The following is a 20,006-nucleotide window of genomic DNA, read 5'->3' as shown; positions in this document are numbered from 1 at the left end:
TATGGTTTTTTTTTTTTTTTTTTTTTTTTTTTTGGTTTTTCGAGACAGGGTTTCTCTGTGGTTTTGGAGCCTGTCCTGGAACTAGCTCTGTAGACCAGGCTGGTCTCGAACTCACAGACATCCACCTGCCTCTGCCTCCCGAGTGCTGGGATTAAAGGCGTGCGCCACCACCGCCCGGCTATTTTAAAGCACAACTGTAACTAAAAAGTGATGTAAGCATGTGTATTTGTTGATTTTCCTCTTGTTTTATTTCTAATGCTGTTTTAAAAGTCTACTTTTCTATACTACTGTTTTTTTCGATTTTTTTTTATTGAGAAAAGGAGAAAAGAAAAAAAAACAAGTTTCCACCTCCTCCCAGCTTCCCATTTCCCTCCCCCTCCTCCCACCCTTCTCCCCCTCCTCCCACCTTCTCCCCCTCCCCCCACTCCTCTCCCCATCCCTCTCCAGTCCAAAGAGCAGTCAGGGTTCCCTGCCCTGTGGTAAGTCCTAGGTCCTCCCCTCTCCGTCCATTCCTAGGAAGGTGAACATCCAAACTGGCTAGGCTCCCACAAAGCCAGCACATTACATAGATTCAAAACCCCGTGCCATTGTCCTTGGCTTCTCATCAGCCCTCATTGTTCGCCATGCTCAGAGAGTCCAGTTTCATCCCATGCTTTTTCAGTCACAGTCCAGCTGGCCTTGGTGAGCTCCCAATAGATCAGCTCCACTGTCTCAGTGGGTGGGTGCACCCCTCGTGGTCCCGACTTCTTTGCTCATGTTCTCCCTCCTTCTGCTCCTCGTTGGGACCTTGGGAGTTCAGTCCAGTGCTCCAGTGTGGGTCTCTGTCTCTGTCTCCATCCATCACCAGATGAAGGTTCTATGATGATATGCAAGATATTTGTCAGTAGTGCTATAGGATAGGGTCATTTCAGGTTCCCTATCCTCAGCTGCCCAAGGAACTAACTGGGGACCTCGGCTTGGGCATCTGGGAGCCACTCTAGGTTCAAGTCCATTGCCAACCCTAAGGTGGCTCCCTTAACTAAGAATTGTGCTTCCGTGCTCCCCTATCTAACCTTCCTTTATCCCAATCCTCCTTTTTCCCCAAGTTCCCCACATTCTCCCCTTCTCCCTTTTCACTCCCCATCTCCCCTTACCCTCATCCCACCCCACCCCCAAGATCTCAATTTTCTCCCCGGCAATTTTGTCTACTTCCCATAGCCAAGAGGACAACTATATGTTTTTCCTTTGGTTCACCTTCTTACTTAGCTTCTTTGGGATCACCAATTGTAGACTCCGTGACCCTTGTTTATGGCTAGAAACCAATTATGAATGAGTACATCCCATATTCATCTTTTTGGGTCTGGGTTACCTCACTCAGGATAGTGTTTTCTATTTCCATCCATTTGCATGCAAAATTTGAGAAGTCATTGTTTTTTACTGCAGCGTAGTACTCTAATGTGTAGATATTCCACACTTTCTTCATCCATTCTTCCATTTGAAGGGCATCTAGGTTGTTTCCAGGTTCTGGCTATTACAAATAATACTGCTATGAACATAGTTGAACAAATGCTCTTGTCATATGATAGGGCATCTCTTGGGTATATTCCCAGGAGTGGTATTGCTGGGTCCAGGGGTAGGTTGATCCCGAATTTCCTGAGAAACCGAAACACCGATTTCCAAAGTGGTTGCACAAGATTGCATTCCCACCAGCAATGGATGAGGGTACCCCTTCTTCCACAGCCTCTCCAGCAAAGGCTATCATTGGAGTTTTTTATTTTAGCCATTCTGACAGGTGTAAGATGATATCTCAAAGTTGTTTTAATTTGCATTTCCCTGATCGCTAAGGAGGTTGAGCATGACCTTAAGTGTCTTTTGGCCATTTGAACTTCCTCTGCTGAGAATTCTCTGTTCAGTTCAGTGCCCCATTTTTTAATTGGGTTAATTAGCATTTTAAAGTCTAGTTTCCTCAGTTCTCTATATATTTTGGAGATCAGACCTTTGTCTGTTGCGAGGTTGGTGAAGATCTTCTCCCAGTCAGTAGGTTGCCTTTTTGTCTTGGTGACAGTGTCCTTTGCTTTACAGAAGCTTCTCAGTTTTAGTAGGTCCCATTTATTCAATGTTGCCCTTAATGTCTGTGCTGTTGGGGTTACACATACGAAGCAATCTCCTGTGCCCATCTGTTGTAGGGTATTTCCCACTTTCTCTTCTATCAGGTTCAATGTGTTCTGACTGATATTGAGGTCTTTAATCCATTTGGACTTCAGTTTTGTGCATGGTGATAGATATGGGTCTATTTTCATTCTTCTACAGGTTGACGTCCAGTTATGCCAGCACCATTTGTTGAAGATGCTTTCTTTCTTCCATTGTATACTTTTGGCTCCTTTATCAAAAATGAGGTGTTCATAGGTTTGTGGGTTAAAATTCGGGTCTTCTATACGATTCCATTGGTCGACTTCTCTGTTTTTATGCCAGTACCACACTGTTTTCATCACTGTAGCTCTGTAATAGAGTTTGAAGTCAGGGATGGTAATGCCTCCAGACAATCCTTTATTGTATAGGATTGTTTTGGCTATCCTGGGTTTTTTGTTTTTCCATATAAAGTTGATTATTGTCCTCTCAAGATCTGTGAAGAATTTTGATGGGACCTTGATGGGGATTGCATTGAATCTATAAATTGCCTTTGGTAGAATTGCCATTTTTACTATGTTGATCCTCCCAATCCAAGAGCAAGGGAGGTCCTTCCATTTTCTGGTATACTCCTCAGTTTCTTTCTTCAATGCCTTAAAGTTCTTGTCAAATAGATCTTTCACTTCCTTGGTTAGAGTTACCCCAAGATATTTTATGCTGTTTGTGGCTGTCGTGAAAGGTGAAGCTTCTCTGATTTCCCTCTCTGCTTCCATATCCTTTGTGTATAAGAGGGCGACTGATTTTTTGGAGTTGATCTTGTATCCTGCCACATTACTAAAGGTGTTTATCAGCTGTAAAAGTTCTTTGGTGGGGTTTTGGGGGTCGCTTATGTACACTATCATATCATCTGCAAATAACGAAAGTTTCACTTCTTCCTTTCCAATTTGAATCCCCTTGATCCCCTTATGTTGTCTTATTGCTATTGCTAGAACTTCAAGTACTATATTGAAGAGGTATGGCGAGAGTGGACAGCCTTGTCGTGTTCCTGAGTTTAGTGGGATGGCTTTAAGTTTCTCTCCATTTAATTTGATGTTAGCTGTCGGCTTGCTGTATATAGCTTTTATTATATTTAGGTATGACCCTTGTATCCCTAATCTCTCCAATACTTTTATCATAAAGGGATGTTGAATTTTGTCAAATGCTTTTTCAGCATCTAATGAAATGATCATATGGTTTTTTTCTTTCAGTTTATTTATATGATGGATTACATTGATAGATTTTCATATGTTGAACCAGCCCTGCATCCCTGGGATGAAGCCTACTTGATCATAATGGATAATTTTTCTAATGTGTTCTTGGATTCGGTTTGCCAGTATTTTGTTGAGGATTTTTGCATCGATGTTCATGAGTGAGATGGGTCTATAATTTTCTTTCTTAGTTGAGTCTTTGTGCGGTTTTGGTATCAGGGTTACTGTAGCTTCATAAAAGGAATTTGGCAATGCCTCTTCTGTTTCTATATTGTGAAATACATTAAGGAGTATAGGTATTAGTTCTTCTTGGAAGTTCTGGAAGAATTCCGCATTGAAGCCATCTGGTCCTGGGCTTTTTTTGGTAGGGAGGTTTTTGATAACCTCTTCTAATTCTTCGCGACTAACAGGTCTATTTAGATTGTTCACCTGGTCCTGGTTTAACTTTGGTATATGGTATTTATCTAAAAAAGTGTCCATTTCCTTTACATTTTCCAGTTTTGTGGCATATAGGCTTTTGTAGTAAGATCTAATGATTCTCTGAATTTCCTCTGTGTCTGTGGTTATGTCCCCCTTTTTATTTCTGATCCTATTAATTTGCGTGTTCTCTCTCTGTCGTTTGATTAGTTTGGATAAGGGTTTATCAATCTTGTTGATTTTCTCCAGGAACCAGCTTTTTGTTTCATTGATTCTTTGGATTGTTTTCTGTGTTTCTATTTTGTTGATTTCCGCCCTCAGTTTGATTATTTCCAGTCTTCTACTCCTCCTAGGTGAGTCTGCTTCTTTTTTTTCTAGAGCTTTCAGGTGGGCTGTTAAGTCTCCAATGTGAGCTTTCTCTGTTTTCTTTAAGTGGGCACTTAGTGCTATGAACTTTCCTCTTAGGACTGCTTTCATAGTGTCCCATAAGTTTAAGTATGTTGTTTCTTTATTTTCATTGAATTCCAGGAAGACTTTAATTTCTTTCTTAATTTCTTCCTTAATCCAGGTATGGTTCAGTAGTTGACTGTTCAGTTTCCATGAATTTGTAGGCTTTCTGGGGGTAGGATTGTTGTTGAATTCTAACTTTAATCCATGGTGATCTGATAAGACTCAGGTGGTTACTAATATTTTTTTGTAACTGTGGATGTTTGCTTTGTTACCGACTATGTGGTCGATTTTTGAGAAGGTTCCATGAGCTGCAGAGAAGAAGGTATATTCTTTCCTATTTGGGTGGAATGTTCTATAGATGTCTGTTAAGTCCATTTGATTCATTACCTCCATTAATTCTCTTATTTCTCTGTTAGGTTTCTGTCTGATTGACCTGTCCATTGGTGAGAGAGGAGTGTTGAAGTCTCCTACTATTAGTGTGTGCGGTTTGATGGCTGCCTTAAGTTTTAGCAATGTTTCTTTTATGTACGTGGGTGCTTTTATATTAGGGGCATAGATGTTCAGGATTGAGACTTCATCCTGATGAACTGTTCCTGTTATGAGTATAAAATGCCCCTCTCCATCTCTTCTGATTGATTTAAGTTTGAAGTCTACTTTGTTAGAGATTAGTATGGCCACACCTGCTTGTTTTTTAGGTCCATTTGCTTGATAAGCCTTTTCCCAGCCCTTTACTCTGAGTAGGTGCCTGTCTTTGTGGTTGAGGTGTGTTTCTTGTAAACAGCAGAGTGTTGGATCCTGTTTTCGTATCCAATCTCTTAGCCTGTGCCTTTTAATAGGTGAGTTGAGTCCATTGACATTAAGTGATATTAATGACCAGTGGTTGTTAACTCCGGTCATTTTTTTAGTCATAGAGTTTGTGTGTTTCCCTTCTTTGATTTGTGTTGGTGAAGGGTCTCTAGATGTCTGACTTATTGTGGTCATTGTTGGACTCCTTGGTTAGTGATTTTCCTTCTATTACTTTCTGTAAGGCTGGATTTGTGGCTGCGTATTGTTTAAATTTGTTTTTATCCTGGAAAATTTTATTTTCTCCATTTATAATGAACGAAAGCTTGGCTGGGTATAGTAATCTGGGCTTGCATCCATGGTCTCTCAGTTTCTGCAGTACATCTATCCAGGACCTTCTGGCTTTCATGGTTTCCATGGAGAAGTCAGGTGTAAGTCTGATAGGTTTACCTTTATAAGTAATTTGGCCTTTTTTCTTTGCAGCTCTTAATATTCTTTCCCCATTCTGTATGCTTTGTGTTTTGATAATTATATGGCGAGGGGATGTTTTTTTTTTTTTTGATCCAGCCTATTCGGTGTTCTGTATGCTTCTTGAACCTTCATAGGTATATCTTTCTTTAGGTTGGGAAAGTTTTCTTCTATAATTTTATTAAATATATTTTCTGGACCATTGAGCTGCACTTCTTCTCCTTCTTCTACTCCTATTATTCTTAGGTTTGGTCTTTTTATTGTGTCCCATATTTCCTGAATATTTTGTGATGAGAGTTTGTTGGACTTGCTGTTTTCTTTGATCAGTGTGTTTATTTTCTCTATGGTATCTTCAGAATCTGAGATTCTTTCTTCTAACTCTTGTATTCTGTTGGTTATGCTTGTTTCTGTAGACTCTGTTTGTTTACTTAAATTTTCCATGTCCAGCCGGCCCTCTGTTTGTGTTTTCTTCTTTGCCTCCATTTCAGTTTTCAAGTCTTGAACTGTTTCCATTATCTGTTTGATTGTTTTTCCTTGGTTTTCTAGGGTATCATTCACTGATTTATTCAATTCTTCAAACTTTCTGTTATATTTCTCATCCATTTCTATAAGGGCGTTTTTTACATGCTGTTTAAGGGCATCAATCACTTTCATGAAGTCAATCTTTTCTACTTCTTCTTGATTAAGGTGTTCATGTCCTCCCGTTGTGAGGTCGCTGGTTTCTGGTGGCTTCATGTTGCTTTTCAGCTTGTTGGGCGAATTCTTGCCTTGGCGTCTGCCCATCTCTTCTTCCAAATGCTCCCTTATGGATCTTCTTTTACCGGATCAGGTCTCCTTGCCTACCCAACACTGGCTCTCTCCAACGTTGGCTCTCCTGGCGCCGAGAGATCAGGCCTCCGTGCTGGTGGGCAGGTCGCAAACAAAGCGCCTACCCTGCTTGGTGCAGGCAGGCCATAGAAACAAAGGGACTCCCGCCCGCTTGGGTGCCCCGAGGATTGGGACCCAGTGCCCCTCTATACTACTGTTTTGAATAAATGCTAACAATATTAATGTACAACTTCATTCTCAGTCTTGCTTCCTGTTTCTTATAATCCAGGAGTATCCCATTTTTATTTATAAACATCAATTTCATATTGTGATATTATAAATATATACAATGGAAGTATTCTATATAAATTTTGACTATGCGTAAGTTATACAGTTGAGTTAGCAGCTTTTATTTTTATTTGAAAAAAATTGAGGAAATAGAGAAACCAAAGACAGTGTTGGGGGAATGTTCATATGGTAATCATATTTGCTGATAAGCCTGTTTGCACTCTCACCTTTCTGTAGGTGGTTGCCTATCACTATTGCCAGGCAGATAATGCCTACACCTGCCTGGTACCAGAATTCGTCCACAATGTTGCTGCTCTGCTCTGCCGCTCACCTCAGCTGACAGCTTACCGGGAGCAGCTTCTTCGGGAACCTCACCTGCAAAGCATGCTAAGCCTTCGGTCCTGTGTTCAAGACCCCATGGCCTCCTTCCGGAGGGGAGTTCTAGAACCCCTGGAGAACCTCCACAAAGGTATAGATGAGGTCCTGAGGAGCCCTGATCACTTGGTTCATGATAAAGAAATGATTATATTTACTACATTGCCAAAACTAAATGTTCCATAGCTGATGTCTACAGAATATAGCTTACAGAACCTTGCTCGGGTGGAGTGTGATGGTGCACAAGTCTAATCCCAACACTTGAAAGAGGCTGGGGTAGATGGACTGCTTGAGTCCAGGAAGTCAGGACCAACCAAATAAGACCCTATTTCAAAAGAACAAGTTCTTGTAGAAACTGATACCTCCTCCTTCCTTTGTAAAAGTTCTCATTTTGATTTCCAAATGATTTCAGTTTTCCTATAATAAAGTAGCAGAGCTTCTAATCCTTTCTGTGGAATTAGAATAAATCAGTAAAGTTGTAGCTCCTGCTCACTGTTACAGGGTTTGTATGCTTCGAAACGCTGTAGTGTAGAAACTTGTATAGTTAGAAAACATCTGCAGTCTGTCTATTGCCCCATCCATGCCAATAAGGCATCCTGTGGTTGCACACCACGGTATTTACACTAGAAATCTCTTGAACTATTCACCTTGAAAGGTACTTAAAAAGGCATATGATCATTTTGTGTAAATAAATTGTATCAAATCAAAAATTCATTTAATGAAAATAAAATTAATGGTCTCTGTCTCCCTCTCAGGCGCATACTTTTCCTCGCTTCCCCCCACAGCCCTGGTGTCCACTAAAGCCTAAGTACAGTCCTCTCCTTAAGCCAGCCCATACCTTCCTAAACCTCTCTTGGCTACACACTTTCTTTTACCTTTTTTAACTTTTATTTTTGGTGTGGGGAGGTGAGTTGAGGGCATTCAAATATAGTACCTGCCCATGAATGTACACATCCACATGGACAGAGAATGAGGGCGGGTCCCTTCCTCTGTAGCACAGGGTCTCACTGGCTTGCTGTCTCCACCCCGCCAGCACTGGGGTCACAGGCGTGTGCAGCCGTACCCAGCTTCTTATGTTTGTGCTTGAGATTACAACTCTGTGGCAGAGCGGGTACTATTGACCACTGAGCCATCTCTTCACCCTTTGCTATACTTTTTTTCTATTACATTTAATTTATTTTGTGTTGTATGCTCACATCACAACTTGACATGATCAGAGGACAGACTGTGCTAATCAGCTCTGTCGTCCCACTGTGTGGGTCCTAGGACCAAATTCATGAGATGTGGAAGCAGGTTCCTTTACCCACTAAGCATCCTTACTAGCCTTCCTCCACTCATAACAATGATTTGTCAGCACTGGAAGCCAAACAGAAAAGTAATAATTATGTATCTCAGTTGTGCTACTCAACACATTATTATATACATGTAAAAATCTTAAAATTTAACATGAATCTTGTTTTGTTGTGTTTTGTTTTTTTTTTTTTCAAAACAGAGTTTCCTTGTGTAATCTTGGCTGTCCTGGAACTTGCTCTGTAGACCAGTCTAGCTTTGAATTTACAGAGATCCGCCTGTCTCTGCCTTCCAAGTGCTGGGATTAAAGGTGTGTGCCACTGCTGCACAGTTTAACATGAACATTTAATGAGCACTTACTGTATGCCAATAAGTTTTGTGATGTACAAATATTAGTTGTTTCTGCACTTATCTCTTTGACTAAATTGGGTGCAATTGAATTTAAAACCTTTCTTGTGTTCAACTTTTATCATTTCTGTTATTTTACCTTGAACATGGTAGATATTTCAGGCAGTGCATTTTGAATAGGGACATAATACAGGAAACGGCTTATGTGCGTGCTTTTGTTCTGTTTGTTGAGACAGGGTCTCTGTGCAGTTCTGTCTGTCCTGAAGCTCACTGTGTACACCAGGCTGGCCTCACACCTACAGAGATTCTGCTGACTTTTGCTCCCTCCATGCTCCCATGCTAGGATTGAAGGCATGTGTCACCAAACCTGGCACTGCTTGGGTATTTTAAAAGTGCAATGATAAAAAAAAAGCTATAAAAAAGAGAATATAAATATATTTTTTGAGTCTGCTCCAAATTTTCAAACATAACACAGTTTATAATTTTACTATAAGATATAACTACTCATTCATTTCTCTATTTCCAGCTTTAGATATCCCTATTAATATAACCCTGAGTGAGTTCCTTTGCTTCATCTTATTCTGGGGATTTCTACTCACCATTAAAGTCATGAGCAACAGTTGTGAAAACAATTTATAAAACATTAAAAATTGTATGATTACTAAAAAAGAAAAACAAAACAATAGAAAATATTAGGCAATTCATATTAAAAATTATAAAATATAAATGGAGTAGTACATTAAAATACAGAAACTATCAGACTGAATAAAGGACAAAATCCAATCTATATGTTGTCTACTCAGTTACTCAAATATGACACAATTGAAAGTGAAAGGATTTAAAAATTATGAGTAAAACATAAGCCATAAGAAATCTAGAGTAGGGGGCTGGAGAAATGGCTCAGTGGTTAAGAGCACTGCCTGCTCTTCCAAAGGTCCTGAGTTCAATTCCCAGCAACCACATGGTGGCTCACAACCATCCGCAAGGAGATCTGGTGCCCTCTTCTGGCCTGCAGGCACACATTCAAACAGGATACTGACAATACTGTATACATAATAAATAAATAAATCTTTAAAAAAAAAGAAATCTAGAGTAGCTTATTAATGTCAGAATAGACTTCTAGACAAATAGTGTTAGTAAAAACAATTAATAGACACAAATGCCAATTCTTCATGAGATATAGTAATCCTAAATTCTGTACCCAGTATCACGATTTCAGAAACATAAATAAAAAATGGATCAAAGAGCCTAACAGGCAACACCCTCTTAAAGATAGAGATTTTAATGCCTCTCAGTAACTATTTAAACAAGTAGGAAAAAAATTAAAGATACAGAAGATTTGAACCAACCTACTCTGATTGGTATTTACAGAATATTACCCAATAAATGTAGGATATATATTTTCTTCAAGAAAACATAAACTATAATCAGAACTGTATTCTGAACAAGTCACAAAAATTCTAAAAGTTTTCCAAGTCTGGTAGTGCATGCTAAGAATCCCAGTACTTGGGATACTGGTGTGGGAGAAACTATGAGATCCAGTCCAACCTCTAAAACAAAACAAAAAAAATCAAAATCAAAATATCAGTCTAGGGAGCTAGTTTAGTCATAAAATTGAAGGACCTAAGTTTGATCCCAAATACCTATTTAAAAACAAAAACAAGAATAGAAGTATACCCTTGTGATCCTGGTGCTGGGGAGAAGGATCAGCTGGGTCCCTGGGGCTCACTAGCAGTCATCTAGCCTACTTGGCACGTCCCTGGCCAGTAAGAGAGCCGGTCTCAAAAAAAAAAAAAATGTAGACAACTAGGGAACAACATCCAGGGTTGCCTACTGGCCTGCACATGTGGGTGTGCACACCCCAAAAAGTTAAAATATTGCAGCAGTGTTGTCTAAAACAATGGAATTAAATTAAAAATTGATAACAATAAAACCCCTAAATATTTATAAGTTAATCTACTTCTAAATAACCTTTGGGTCAAAGAACAGGTCATACAAAGAATGTATAATATTTCAAAGTGAATAATATAAAATCACTTGTATAAGTTTCTAACTTAATCTAGAAAAATATAAGGAAAATCTGCAGGGTTAGTGTAAAGAGGGAAGTGATCAAAGAACAGTATAAAGCTGGTGTGAAATTGGATAAGCAAGTCTCAGAGAGAATGTTCAAGAAACAACATCAGAAATTAAGGGCTGGTACCACTACAATTCATAAAATATTTTTAAAAGAAACCATTATAAATAATTTCATAGCAATAAAATTCAACAAATTCACTAAAGAAGCATGGCTGTTCTTAAAACAAACACACAGTTTACCAGATAATAACTCTAAAAGAAATACAAAAACTATATAGCATTATAGCAGTTAAATTTAATGATAATTTAAAAGAGGAAAAACTTTCTATCATGAAAACTACAGATTCAAATGGTTTTAGTGATTATATTCAACATTTTGAAAAAAATATGTTTGATACAGATGTTTTTAAAAAAACAGAAAAGAACACTTCACAGTTTATTTAATCAGGCAAGCATAACATTGACATCAAAATGTCAGCCATAAGGATCTTTTAAAAATAAAAAAGGAAATAGATTATAGACCATTATTCCTCATGACCATGATAACAAAATCATAGAAGAAAAAAAAAGCTAATAGCAAAGTTAATTTCTACTTCTCCAGGAATGCAGTGTTAGTTAACACTTGGAAGTTAACTGCTATAATTTATCTTAATATGATAATAAAAGAGCATCCATATAATCATCCTAATAAGTACATAAATACAGATGTCCATCAACATAGTAGATAAGTATATTGTATATTTGTTCAATAAAATTCTTCTTAGTAATATAAATAAACAGATATTACACTCAACAATGTTAGTCTCAGAAACTTTATATTGATCAAAAGAAACAAATGTATGTAGCCTGTGGTGATAGAAATCAAAGCAATGGCTAGTCCATTAAGCACTGACAGGAAGGGAACTGAAAGGAATTTTCTTAAATAGCAAAATTCTTTAATTTGATCAGGGTTTTGGTTTCATGATTATATATATTTATCAAAACTCATCAGAGTATATATATTTTATTCTCAGAGGTAACTAAAATTTTTCTCCCAGGAAAAGTTTTATGGAAAATACTTTTCAATTCATAGTCAGAAGTTAGATTTCAAATAATACACTTTTCCTTTAAAAAAAATAGACAGTCTTTTTCAAAAGTTTTAAAGATTTCACAAGTTTGAAGGTTCTCAATAGGCATTAACTTTAACCACCAATATGAAATGAAGAAAGACAATTCTGATGAACAAAACAATGCCCTGTGGGTCTTTATTAATAACTCCTGAGTGGTGGTGTGACTTCAGCTCTAGCTGCTTCCTCTTCTCCTGCAGTGTCTGTAATCATTATTTATCCCTGGTATCTACGGGACTACTAGGAAAGACTCCAAAGGTTTATTGAGGATATGTGTAAGCAGAGGTAATGAGGAATACCCAGCGAATGTTGTGTACAGAGATTAAAACAGGAGTCAAAGGGCTTAGGGAAGCTTTCCAGTGACTTGTCAGCTGGAGCAATGACTTGTAAGGATCAAACAACTTAAAGTCTTTTCTTAGTCCATGAAAAATAAGAAAATGAAACTATCTAGGTTTGAATAGGAGTAGATATGGATTTTAAAAGTATATAAAAGTTAGTATCTTTGTTTTTAATTAAAATATTTTTCTGTGAAATAATTCTAATAACAAATAGTAGTTGCAGACAGTCCAGACATGGCTCAGCCATTAAAGACTAGGCTCACGACCAAAAAGTAAATAGTATTTGCATTTTAAAATGTTCCTATGTGGCAAAACATAAAGTAGAAATTTTTGTTTGTCCTCACCTTTTACTTTTAAAAATTCTTTTAATATTCTGTAAAAGCTTAAAAATGAATATAAAGAAGCTTTTTAAGGCTAATTGCATTCAACAGCAGTCTAACAATCTTTAGACTCTCTTAAGGGTGTAAATGGCAAACCGCATTAGACAAAGGAAAAGAAATTATTTGACAATATCTTTCATTGTTTTAAAATGTCCATAACATTAGGAAATTCTTTGTATTTTTTTTTGTTTTTATTTCAAAAAAAAAGAAGTATTATCATGAGTTGAGCTTCCCTGTTGACATCTCACAGTCCAGCATTCCTAGGTGACTTATGAAACTCTTCCCAAGAGGAGAAGGGAGTTCCCAGACAGCAAACCTCATAGGGATCTAAAAGAATATCATTATCCTAATTAAGGGAGAACTGCTTCCTTTTTCAAAGTGCTAGAGATCTAATCCAAGACTTCCTGTATGGTAGGCATAGCTGTCCAGCTATGTAGCCAGCCCATTTAGTCCCCACTTTAGAAAAGATAAATACTCGTGTTTTATTCATGTAATGAGTAATGTACTTGACTGGAAATTTATGCAAATGAAATTTAATTTTATTAGCAAATTAATTGTTTCTCAACCATTAAAATATCCAGAGCCAGTGAGATGGCTCCTCAGTGTGAAAAAGCACTTGCCTCCAAACCTGCCAACCTGAGTTCAACCTCTGGGGACCCACAAAATAGACCCACACACACACACATCACAAGTATAATTTTTAAAAATGTTAATTCATATCACACTGTAAAGTGAAAATGCAGTACAAATTCTTGATAATTAGACTTAAGAAGCATTTGGAATGTTTTTCAAAAAGAAATACTTTTCTATAGATACATTATTCATTCTTCTGTCCTCTCTTCCCAGAATACATTCACATATAGTTCTATATACTACCTCAGTCTTTAAGGAATTCACAAATTCTTTAAGCTATGATGGAAACAACCACAGTCTATTTAACTTTTATATGTTTGAGAAAACGATGGATTTCCATATGCAAGTCCTCACAGCTCCAGCTTTAAGGCTCTCACAATAAAAATATTGTATTCCTGAAACTGTAATACACATGCTCATAAGCCTGGTGGTGGTGGTGGCGCACGCCTTTAATCCCAACACTCGGGGGACAGGGGCAAATGGATCTCTGAGTTTGAGGCCACCCTGGTCTCTAGAGTGAGTTCCAGGACAGCCAAAACTATTACACCAGAGAAACCCTGTCTCGAAAAAAAGGAAAGAAAGGCATGTGCTCATATATCTGTGCCCTGATGAATAACAAAGTTAGTTCACCAAATGAATGATTGCATGTCTTTATAATAAGTTATGCACCCTGGTTATCCAGGGCCTCATGAGCGACCTTTTCTAATACGTTTTTTCCCAGACTTATATGTGGTCACAGACACAATGAGAACTTACCTATCCACTTGGTAATTGTGAAGTAATTTGTTTCTTTCTATCTCAGAGAGAAAAATCCCAGATGAAGATTTCATCATTTTAATTGATGGATTAAATGAAGCAGAATTTCACAAACCGGATTATGGGGATACAATTGTATCATTTCTGAGTAAAATGATTGGAAATTTTCCTTCTTGGCTCAAACTAATTGTAACAGTTAGGACCAGTTTACAGGTATGTGTTTGTTTGCCTCTGAACCATAGATTATCTCCCTTGTAGGGAACTTAAACCGAAAAAGTTCCAGTTCCTAGTTCTTTCAGCTCTTCTTAAACCTTAGAGACATGGTCTAGATAAAAACGTTCTTTCTGTATGTGACTCTCAAGTTCCTATTGCCATTTCTCTGGATAAGGCTTCCTAAATGTTCCTCAGAATAGCATTAAAGGACTGAGAATGTGATCCAAGCACTGGAAAAGCAGAAGAAAGATGATTATGAGTTCAAGATCAGTCTTAAAGGAGGAAAAAATAGCATAAAAAGTCTGGTTTTTTAGATTTTGTCCTAATGCAGTAATGCAAAGAAAAAAATGTCTCACTCTTTGAATTCCATTTTATACTTTTAATCAATAATGTTATACAGAATCGAGTTCAGTCTTCAGCAGAGGCTCAGACTTTCTGCTTCTTCCCTCACTTCTACTTGAGCTCATTTTTGTTTGGTTTAGTATTGTGAATGTAAAGTTGCTTCTGTATATGCCTTCCTCTGGCGAATATTGGAAATACTAAGTTTTAGATTAAATTTATTGCAACCAAGAGATAAGGTTTTATTTTCTTTAAATTCTCTCCCCTACTCACTGCTAATAGCTTAATGGCCTGAAAGAATCAGGAATGTGGAGTTGAGCCTGTAAAAATACTTGGCTACCGAGTTACAGTAGAAATTGTAGCTCCCTTTCTTTTGTGTTCATATGTGGTTTGGAACAGTGCTTTTTTCGTAAATAATTTATTTTTATTTTATGTTTCATGCATTGGTGTTTTGCCTGCATATATGTCTGTGTGAGGGTGTTGGGTCTTAGAGTTACAGACAGTTGTTAGCTGCTATTTGAGTGCTAGGAATTGAATCCTGGTCCTCTGGGAGAGCAGTCAGTACTCTTAACTGCGGGGCCATCTCTCCAGCCCCAGAATAGTGTTTCTTACTTATTATTATTATTATTATAAATTTTCACCTCCTCCCCTCCTCTTACTTTAAAAAAAAACTTTCTTGATAACTATTAAGAGCTCATAGAGTTCTTAAAAACCCAAGAAGAAGGTATAAACTGAAGAGTATATACTCATTCTACTATTTTGTTAGATCCCACTTAATAGTTATTAATACACAGAAGAGTCACAGTAAGCCTCCTCCTTTTCCTTTCCTCTGCCCTTTACTATTATTCCTGTATATTGGCAAATTATATTTACTGTCCTTGATACCTCTAGTCCTGCCATCTTACAGATGTTTACTATTACTCTGCAGGTCATTTGCGTTACAGAATCTGAATCAACATAATAATCTTTACAGCTAAAATCATAGCAATCTAATTATTGAATAATAGCTTGGTTGTTCAAATATAAATAGGAGAGATCTCCAGGAACACAATCTTCTGTTTGGTGTTTGTTTTGCTTTTTAACAACATTTCACTGTGTAACTCAGCCTGCCCTCAAACTTCCTGTCTCATCCTCCCAAGTACTGAATTTACAGATGTGTAACACCACACCTAGCTATGATCTCTAGTCTTGATATTTAAGCATAAGCAATATTGTCCTGATATCTTCTCTAACATGATATCATGTATAATCGAAGAAGCAATTTTAAATGTCTAGGTAGATAGAGCAGAAAAGCCTTAATTTTTCAACTGTACCAAAGAGTAGGCAGCATACTATGCATATTCTAGATTTTGTGCATAAGTCCAAATTTCAATCTCTTTATCAATAGAGACCTACACTCTCTTCAATGAAGACTTACTGACAATTATTTTCTTCCTAAAATCGTGTGTGATTTTTCATTGCTTCCATAGACATTTCTTGGATATTTAGAGTATTGCTGCACTGTCCTAATGAGTGAGGATTCAGTAATGAATAAAACATGAAATGTCTCTGCTTTCATAACATTTTTTTAGTAAGGAACACAAAAATAAATATAATTAAACATATTGTAATATTATGGGTAATGTCGAATACTACGAAGAAAATAAAATAGTATAAAGAGATAAAAATGATGGTTGTTTCAGGTAGATGGGAGAAACCCCTATAAGCAGCGTTAGAAAGTGGTGAAATATCATCTACCTTTTTAAAGATCTATCTTCTGGTTGTATAAATAATAAATTATAGAATAGGATGGAGAGTATTCACAGAAATACAGGTGATTGTTGATGATGTCTTAAACTAGTGATAATGGTAGAAACTATGTGAGATAATAGGTTTGGGAAATAATCCCGAAGGAGAATAAAAACAGTTGATGAGCCAGGTGTGGTAGTTCATACCTGTGATGTCATCATTTTGAAAGCTAAGGCAATAGAATCAAGAGTTCAAGGCCAGAAAATCTACATAGTAAAATTGAAAAAGAAAAAACACAAACTAAGTGTGACTATGAGCAAGAAAACAAGAATGAGTCCTGGGGTTTGGGTGAATACATGAGTTCAGGAGCTAAGATCACAGATGCCTCCAAGGGTTTAGTGTCAGGGGCAGGGGCAGCAGCAGCAATTTGTTGACTTGAGGAATGTCTTGTTGAGTGAGTCTAAACTTTAATAATTTTTATTTAGTCATATTAAGTTTATCTGTGAAACATGAAAGTCTAAATTTCTGGATATACCAAGATACAGTGTGAAAACTCAGGGAATTAACATATCTGGCAAAATTGACATATTTAAACTTTTAGAGAGTAAGAATGACTGGAGAAGGAAGGAAAAATTAGTAGAGACCGTAATCTGAGGTGGGCTAAGAAATAAAAATGATATAGCAAAAGAGGCTAGGTGAAACTAGTCAGTTTACAAGAAAAAGAGGATGTGTTCTAAGAGGAGGCTGTGGGTGGGTGTGGTCAGCTGTCAAGCACTGCTGAGACCCTGAGACAAGGAGAGCTGAAAGCTAAGTGTTTGATTTGCCAAGGTTAAGATTATTGATAATCTTGGCAATAACCCTTTCTAGTGGAGTGGTAAGGTTTCAGTAAAGCCGGAGTATATGGAATAAAGAGAATGAAGAGAAATGTTCTTCAATTTGATCCTAATATCATGCTTAATATTGTTTTCCTCATTGGCCACTCAGAAATTTGAACTTATTCTGGACCTCATAGTCTATAAGAGTTAGGGAAAACCGAAGGTCTTTCTATCTCTCTCTATCTCTCTCTCCATTTATTTTAGGAAATTACCAAGTTGCTGCCTTTCCATAGGATTTTTTTGGATCGACTAGAAGAGAATGAAGCCATAGACCAAGACCTTCAGGCTTACATCCTGCACCGGATTCATAGCAGCTCAGAGATTCAGAATAACATCTCACTTAATGGCAAGATGGACAATACTACATTTGGCAAACTCAGTTCTCACCTCAAGACCCTCAGTCAAGGGTCTTATCTATACCTGAAACTAACATTTGACCTCATAGAGAAAGGCTACCTAGTGCTAAAGAGCTCTAGCTACAAAGTGGTTCCTGTTTCACTCTCTGAGGTTTATTTACTCCAGTGCAATATGAAATTCCCAACTCAGTCTTCCTTTGACCGGGTGATGCCTCTCCTGAATGTGGCAGTGGCCTCTCTCCACCCACTTACTGATGAACATATCTTCCAGGCCATCAATGCTGGGAGCATTGAAGGCACACTAGAATGGGAAGACTTTCAGCAAAGAATGGAGAACCTCTCCATGTTCCTTATCAAGCGCAGAGACATGACTCGAATGTTTGTGCACCCCTCTTTTCGAGAATGGCTTATCTGGAGAGAAGAAGGAGAGAAAACCAAATTTCTCTGTGATCCCAGGTAAGATATAGATCTGTGTTAAGTAATTCTGAGCCTGTTTTAAATTTATGCAAAGAGCATGGATATTAAAGGAAGTGGAAATTGCTATTCATTTGAACGCTTCCCACAGAGAAGATTTTTCTCTTCTCTCCGAGGCCAAGCTGCAGTGAGTTTAGCAGTGTACTACCTATTCCTCGGGCTGTGACTCACCAAAGAAGCTAAAGCTCAGCCTGCTGGGTTTTTATTGCCCCTGTGGCCCTGCTGTTCACCAGACCTTAGACAACTGTGCTTGTGGGCATGCCTCCCAGCTTAGTTCTTCATGCTGATTCATTAGAAAGCTAGTTCCAGATTTTGATGGTGATATTAAATCAGGCAGAAAAGAATTTATGATATTTTCCCAGAGTAAGAAACGTATAATGAAGCATGCTTGCATGAAAAGAAGAGGAACTGTTGAGTCCTGTAAGAACTAGCATTTACATGATCCCAAACCTTAGGCCCACATAAATGCAGGAATAATTCCTTCCTCTTACCATTGGTAAGCATTAAGCAAGGTCTTATAGTATAATACCCAGACTAGTACAATTTCAAAGAAAGTTTTGAGAGTGTGCCTTTTCCTACCCTGCCTTTGTAGAAATAGACACTTCATGAGTGTCCTAACAGTCCTGTGACTAGGTAAAGAGCAACACCTTCTGCTATTAGCATTTTGAGGCACAGCTTTTTAAAGCAAACAGTAACCAAATCTGTGTCTCTTGAATGTGTTATATGATGTTCATGTAACTATTTTGCTGTAAGGTAGCACCCAGCCTTATGTCTTCTGACCTTCAACAGATTCCTGAAAGTGCAAAGAGGATCAACCACATATGCGTCATAGCTTCTTTTGTTCACATATACATACCTATGGTAGAGTTTAATTCATAAATTAGTCACATATGCTTCATAGCTTCTTGTTCACATATACCTATGATAGAGTTTAATTTATAAACTAGTCACAGTAAGAAGTGAAAAACAATGACTCAAAGTGGTATGGTGCAATAAAGGTGACATGAATGTGGTCTCTCAAGCGATCTTATTGTGCCTTTATATTTTCCACTTAAAAGAGACACTAAACAAGTTCACAAATTCTCTTTGGCATATGCAAATTATCAATCAGCAATACTACACTTTGACTTTAGGGACATTATTACATAAAATAAAGTTTATTTTATACACATGTATTGAGGTTTATTTTGGGGGTAAGACCATTAAACCTCTCAGTGTTCAGAAAGATTCACTATAGCAAACAAAAACCTGACTAATTAGGACTGAGGGTAAACAAAATAAATTAACTCACATAAATTTTTTTCATCATGTCCTGTTTATTCTTTCTGTGCTCTCTCCAATGCTTCCTTGCTCTTCCTTACTGTTCCTCTTCTCTTTTCCTCCTTGTTCTACCCATCCCATATGGTTTCTAGTTTATATACACATACATAGTCAGCAATTCCAAAGGTGATAACAATAGTACCAAGCATGCATTTCACAGAATCACAAAATCTGGTTGGACTTGGCCATGAGGTGGCTTGCCTCTCAGAGGGGCAATGGCTGTGAAACTAATTAAGAATCAATACAAAATTCTAAGAAGTTGTTTTCATGGACTGACTATATTTCTTAAGTGTAACTAGTTAAGCTAGAAGTTTGTGATTAATTGTAGAAAACACAACAGTGCGGTTGCACTTTTGCTTCCTTCCTTTTTCTGGGAGCATAGTGCTAGTAAGCAGTAGTAACCCCCGGGCCTGGGAGGAAGGCAAAAAGTGCTTGATTTGCATCAGGTCTAGCTAGCTGAGTCAAAGAGAATTTCCTTGGAGACTTTGCTTCCAGCTCCAGCAGGGTACCTGCCAGCCCCAGGAGAGAATTTCTTTCTCTAGGGCTGGTTTAACAACTCAGGCGTTTTTCCTGTATCTCTAGGGCTAAAGGCATAAACAGTTAATTTCCTGGGCTATGATTTTATGCTGATTGAAGCCAAGGTAAAGAGTAAATACAGAGTATTAATAGCTTCTTAGGATAGAGCAAAGGGCCAAAAGTTTATACCTTCCTGAGTCAGCTGCTAGAGCAGACATATTGTCTCTCTGCTCAGTGCCCCCTGCTTAGGGCTCCTTTCTTGTCAATGAGTCCTGTCAATAAGAATAGTTGTGGGGGATTGGCCTTCTGTATATTTG

At 37.8% G+C, this 20,006-nt stretch overlaps 1 protein-coding gene across 10 annotated transcripts in view; it reads left to right on the top strand.

Annotated features, from left to right (window-relative positions):
- Tanc2 (tetratricopeptide repeat, ankyrin repeat and coiled-coil containing 2) overlaps positions 1-20,006 on the top strand; it is a 331,636-nt gene that overhangs the window by 241,883 nt on the left and 69,747 nt on the right. For all 10 annotated transcript variants that reach the window (XM_041635617.1, XM_041635621.1, XM_041635620.1 and 7 more), the window contains 3 exons: positions 6,804-7,035; positions 13,915-14,081; positions 17,228-17,835. In XM_041635617.1, coding sequence (XP_041491551.1) covers positions 6,804-7,035; positions 13,915-14,081; positions 17,228-17,835 — 1,007 coding nt within the window. The remainder of the gene's footprint in view (positions 1-6,803; positions 7,036-13,914; positions 14,082-17,227; positions 17,836-20,006) is intronic.

Source organism: Microtus oregoni, unplaced genomic scaffold (genome assembly GCF_018167655.1).
Source record: "Microtus oregoni isolate MIOR12 unplaced genomic scaffold, Mior012 000048F_ref0000485, whole genome shotgun sequence".
In the NCBI taxonomy this organism is placed as follows: Eukaryota; Metazoa; Chordata; class Mammalia; order Rodentia; family Cricetidae; genus Microtus; species Microtus oregoni.
The sequence above is the reverse complement of the archived record's forward strand: the minus strand, read 5'-3'. Positions and strand labels throughout refer to the sequence as shown.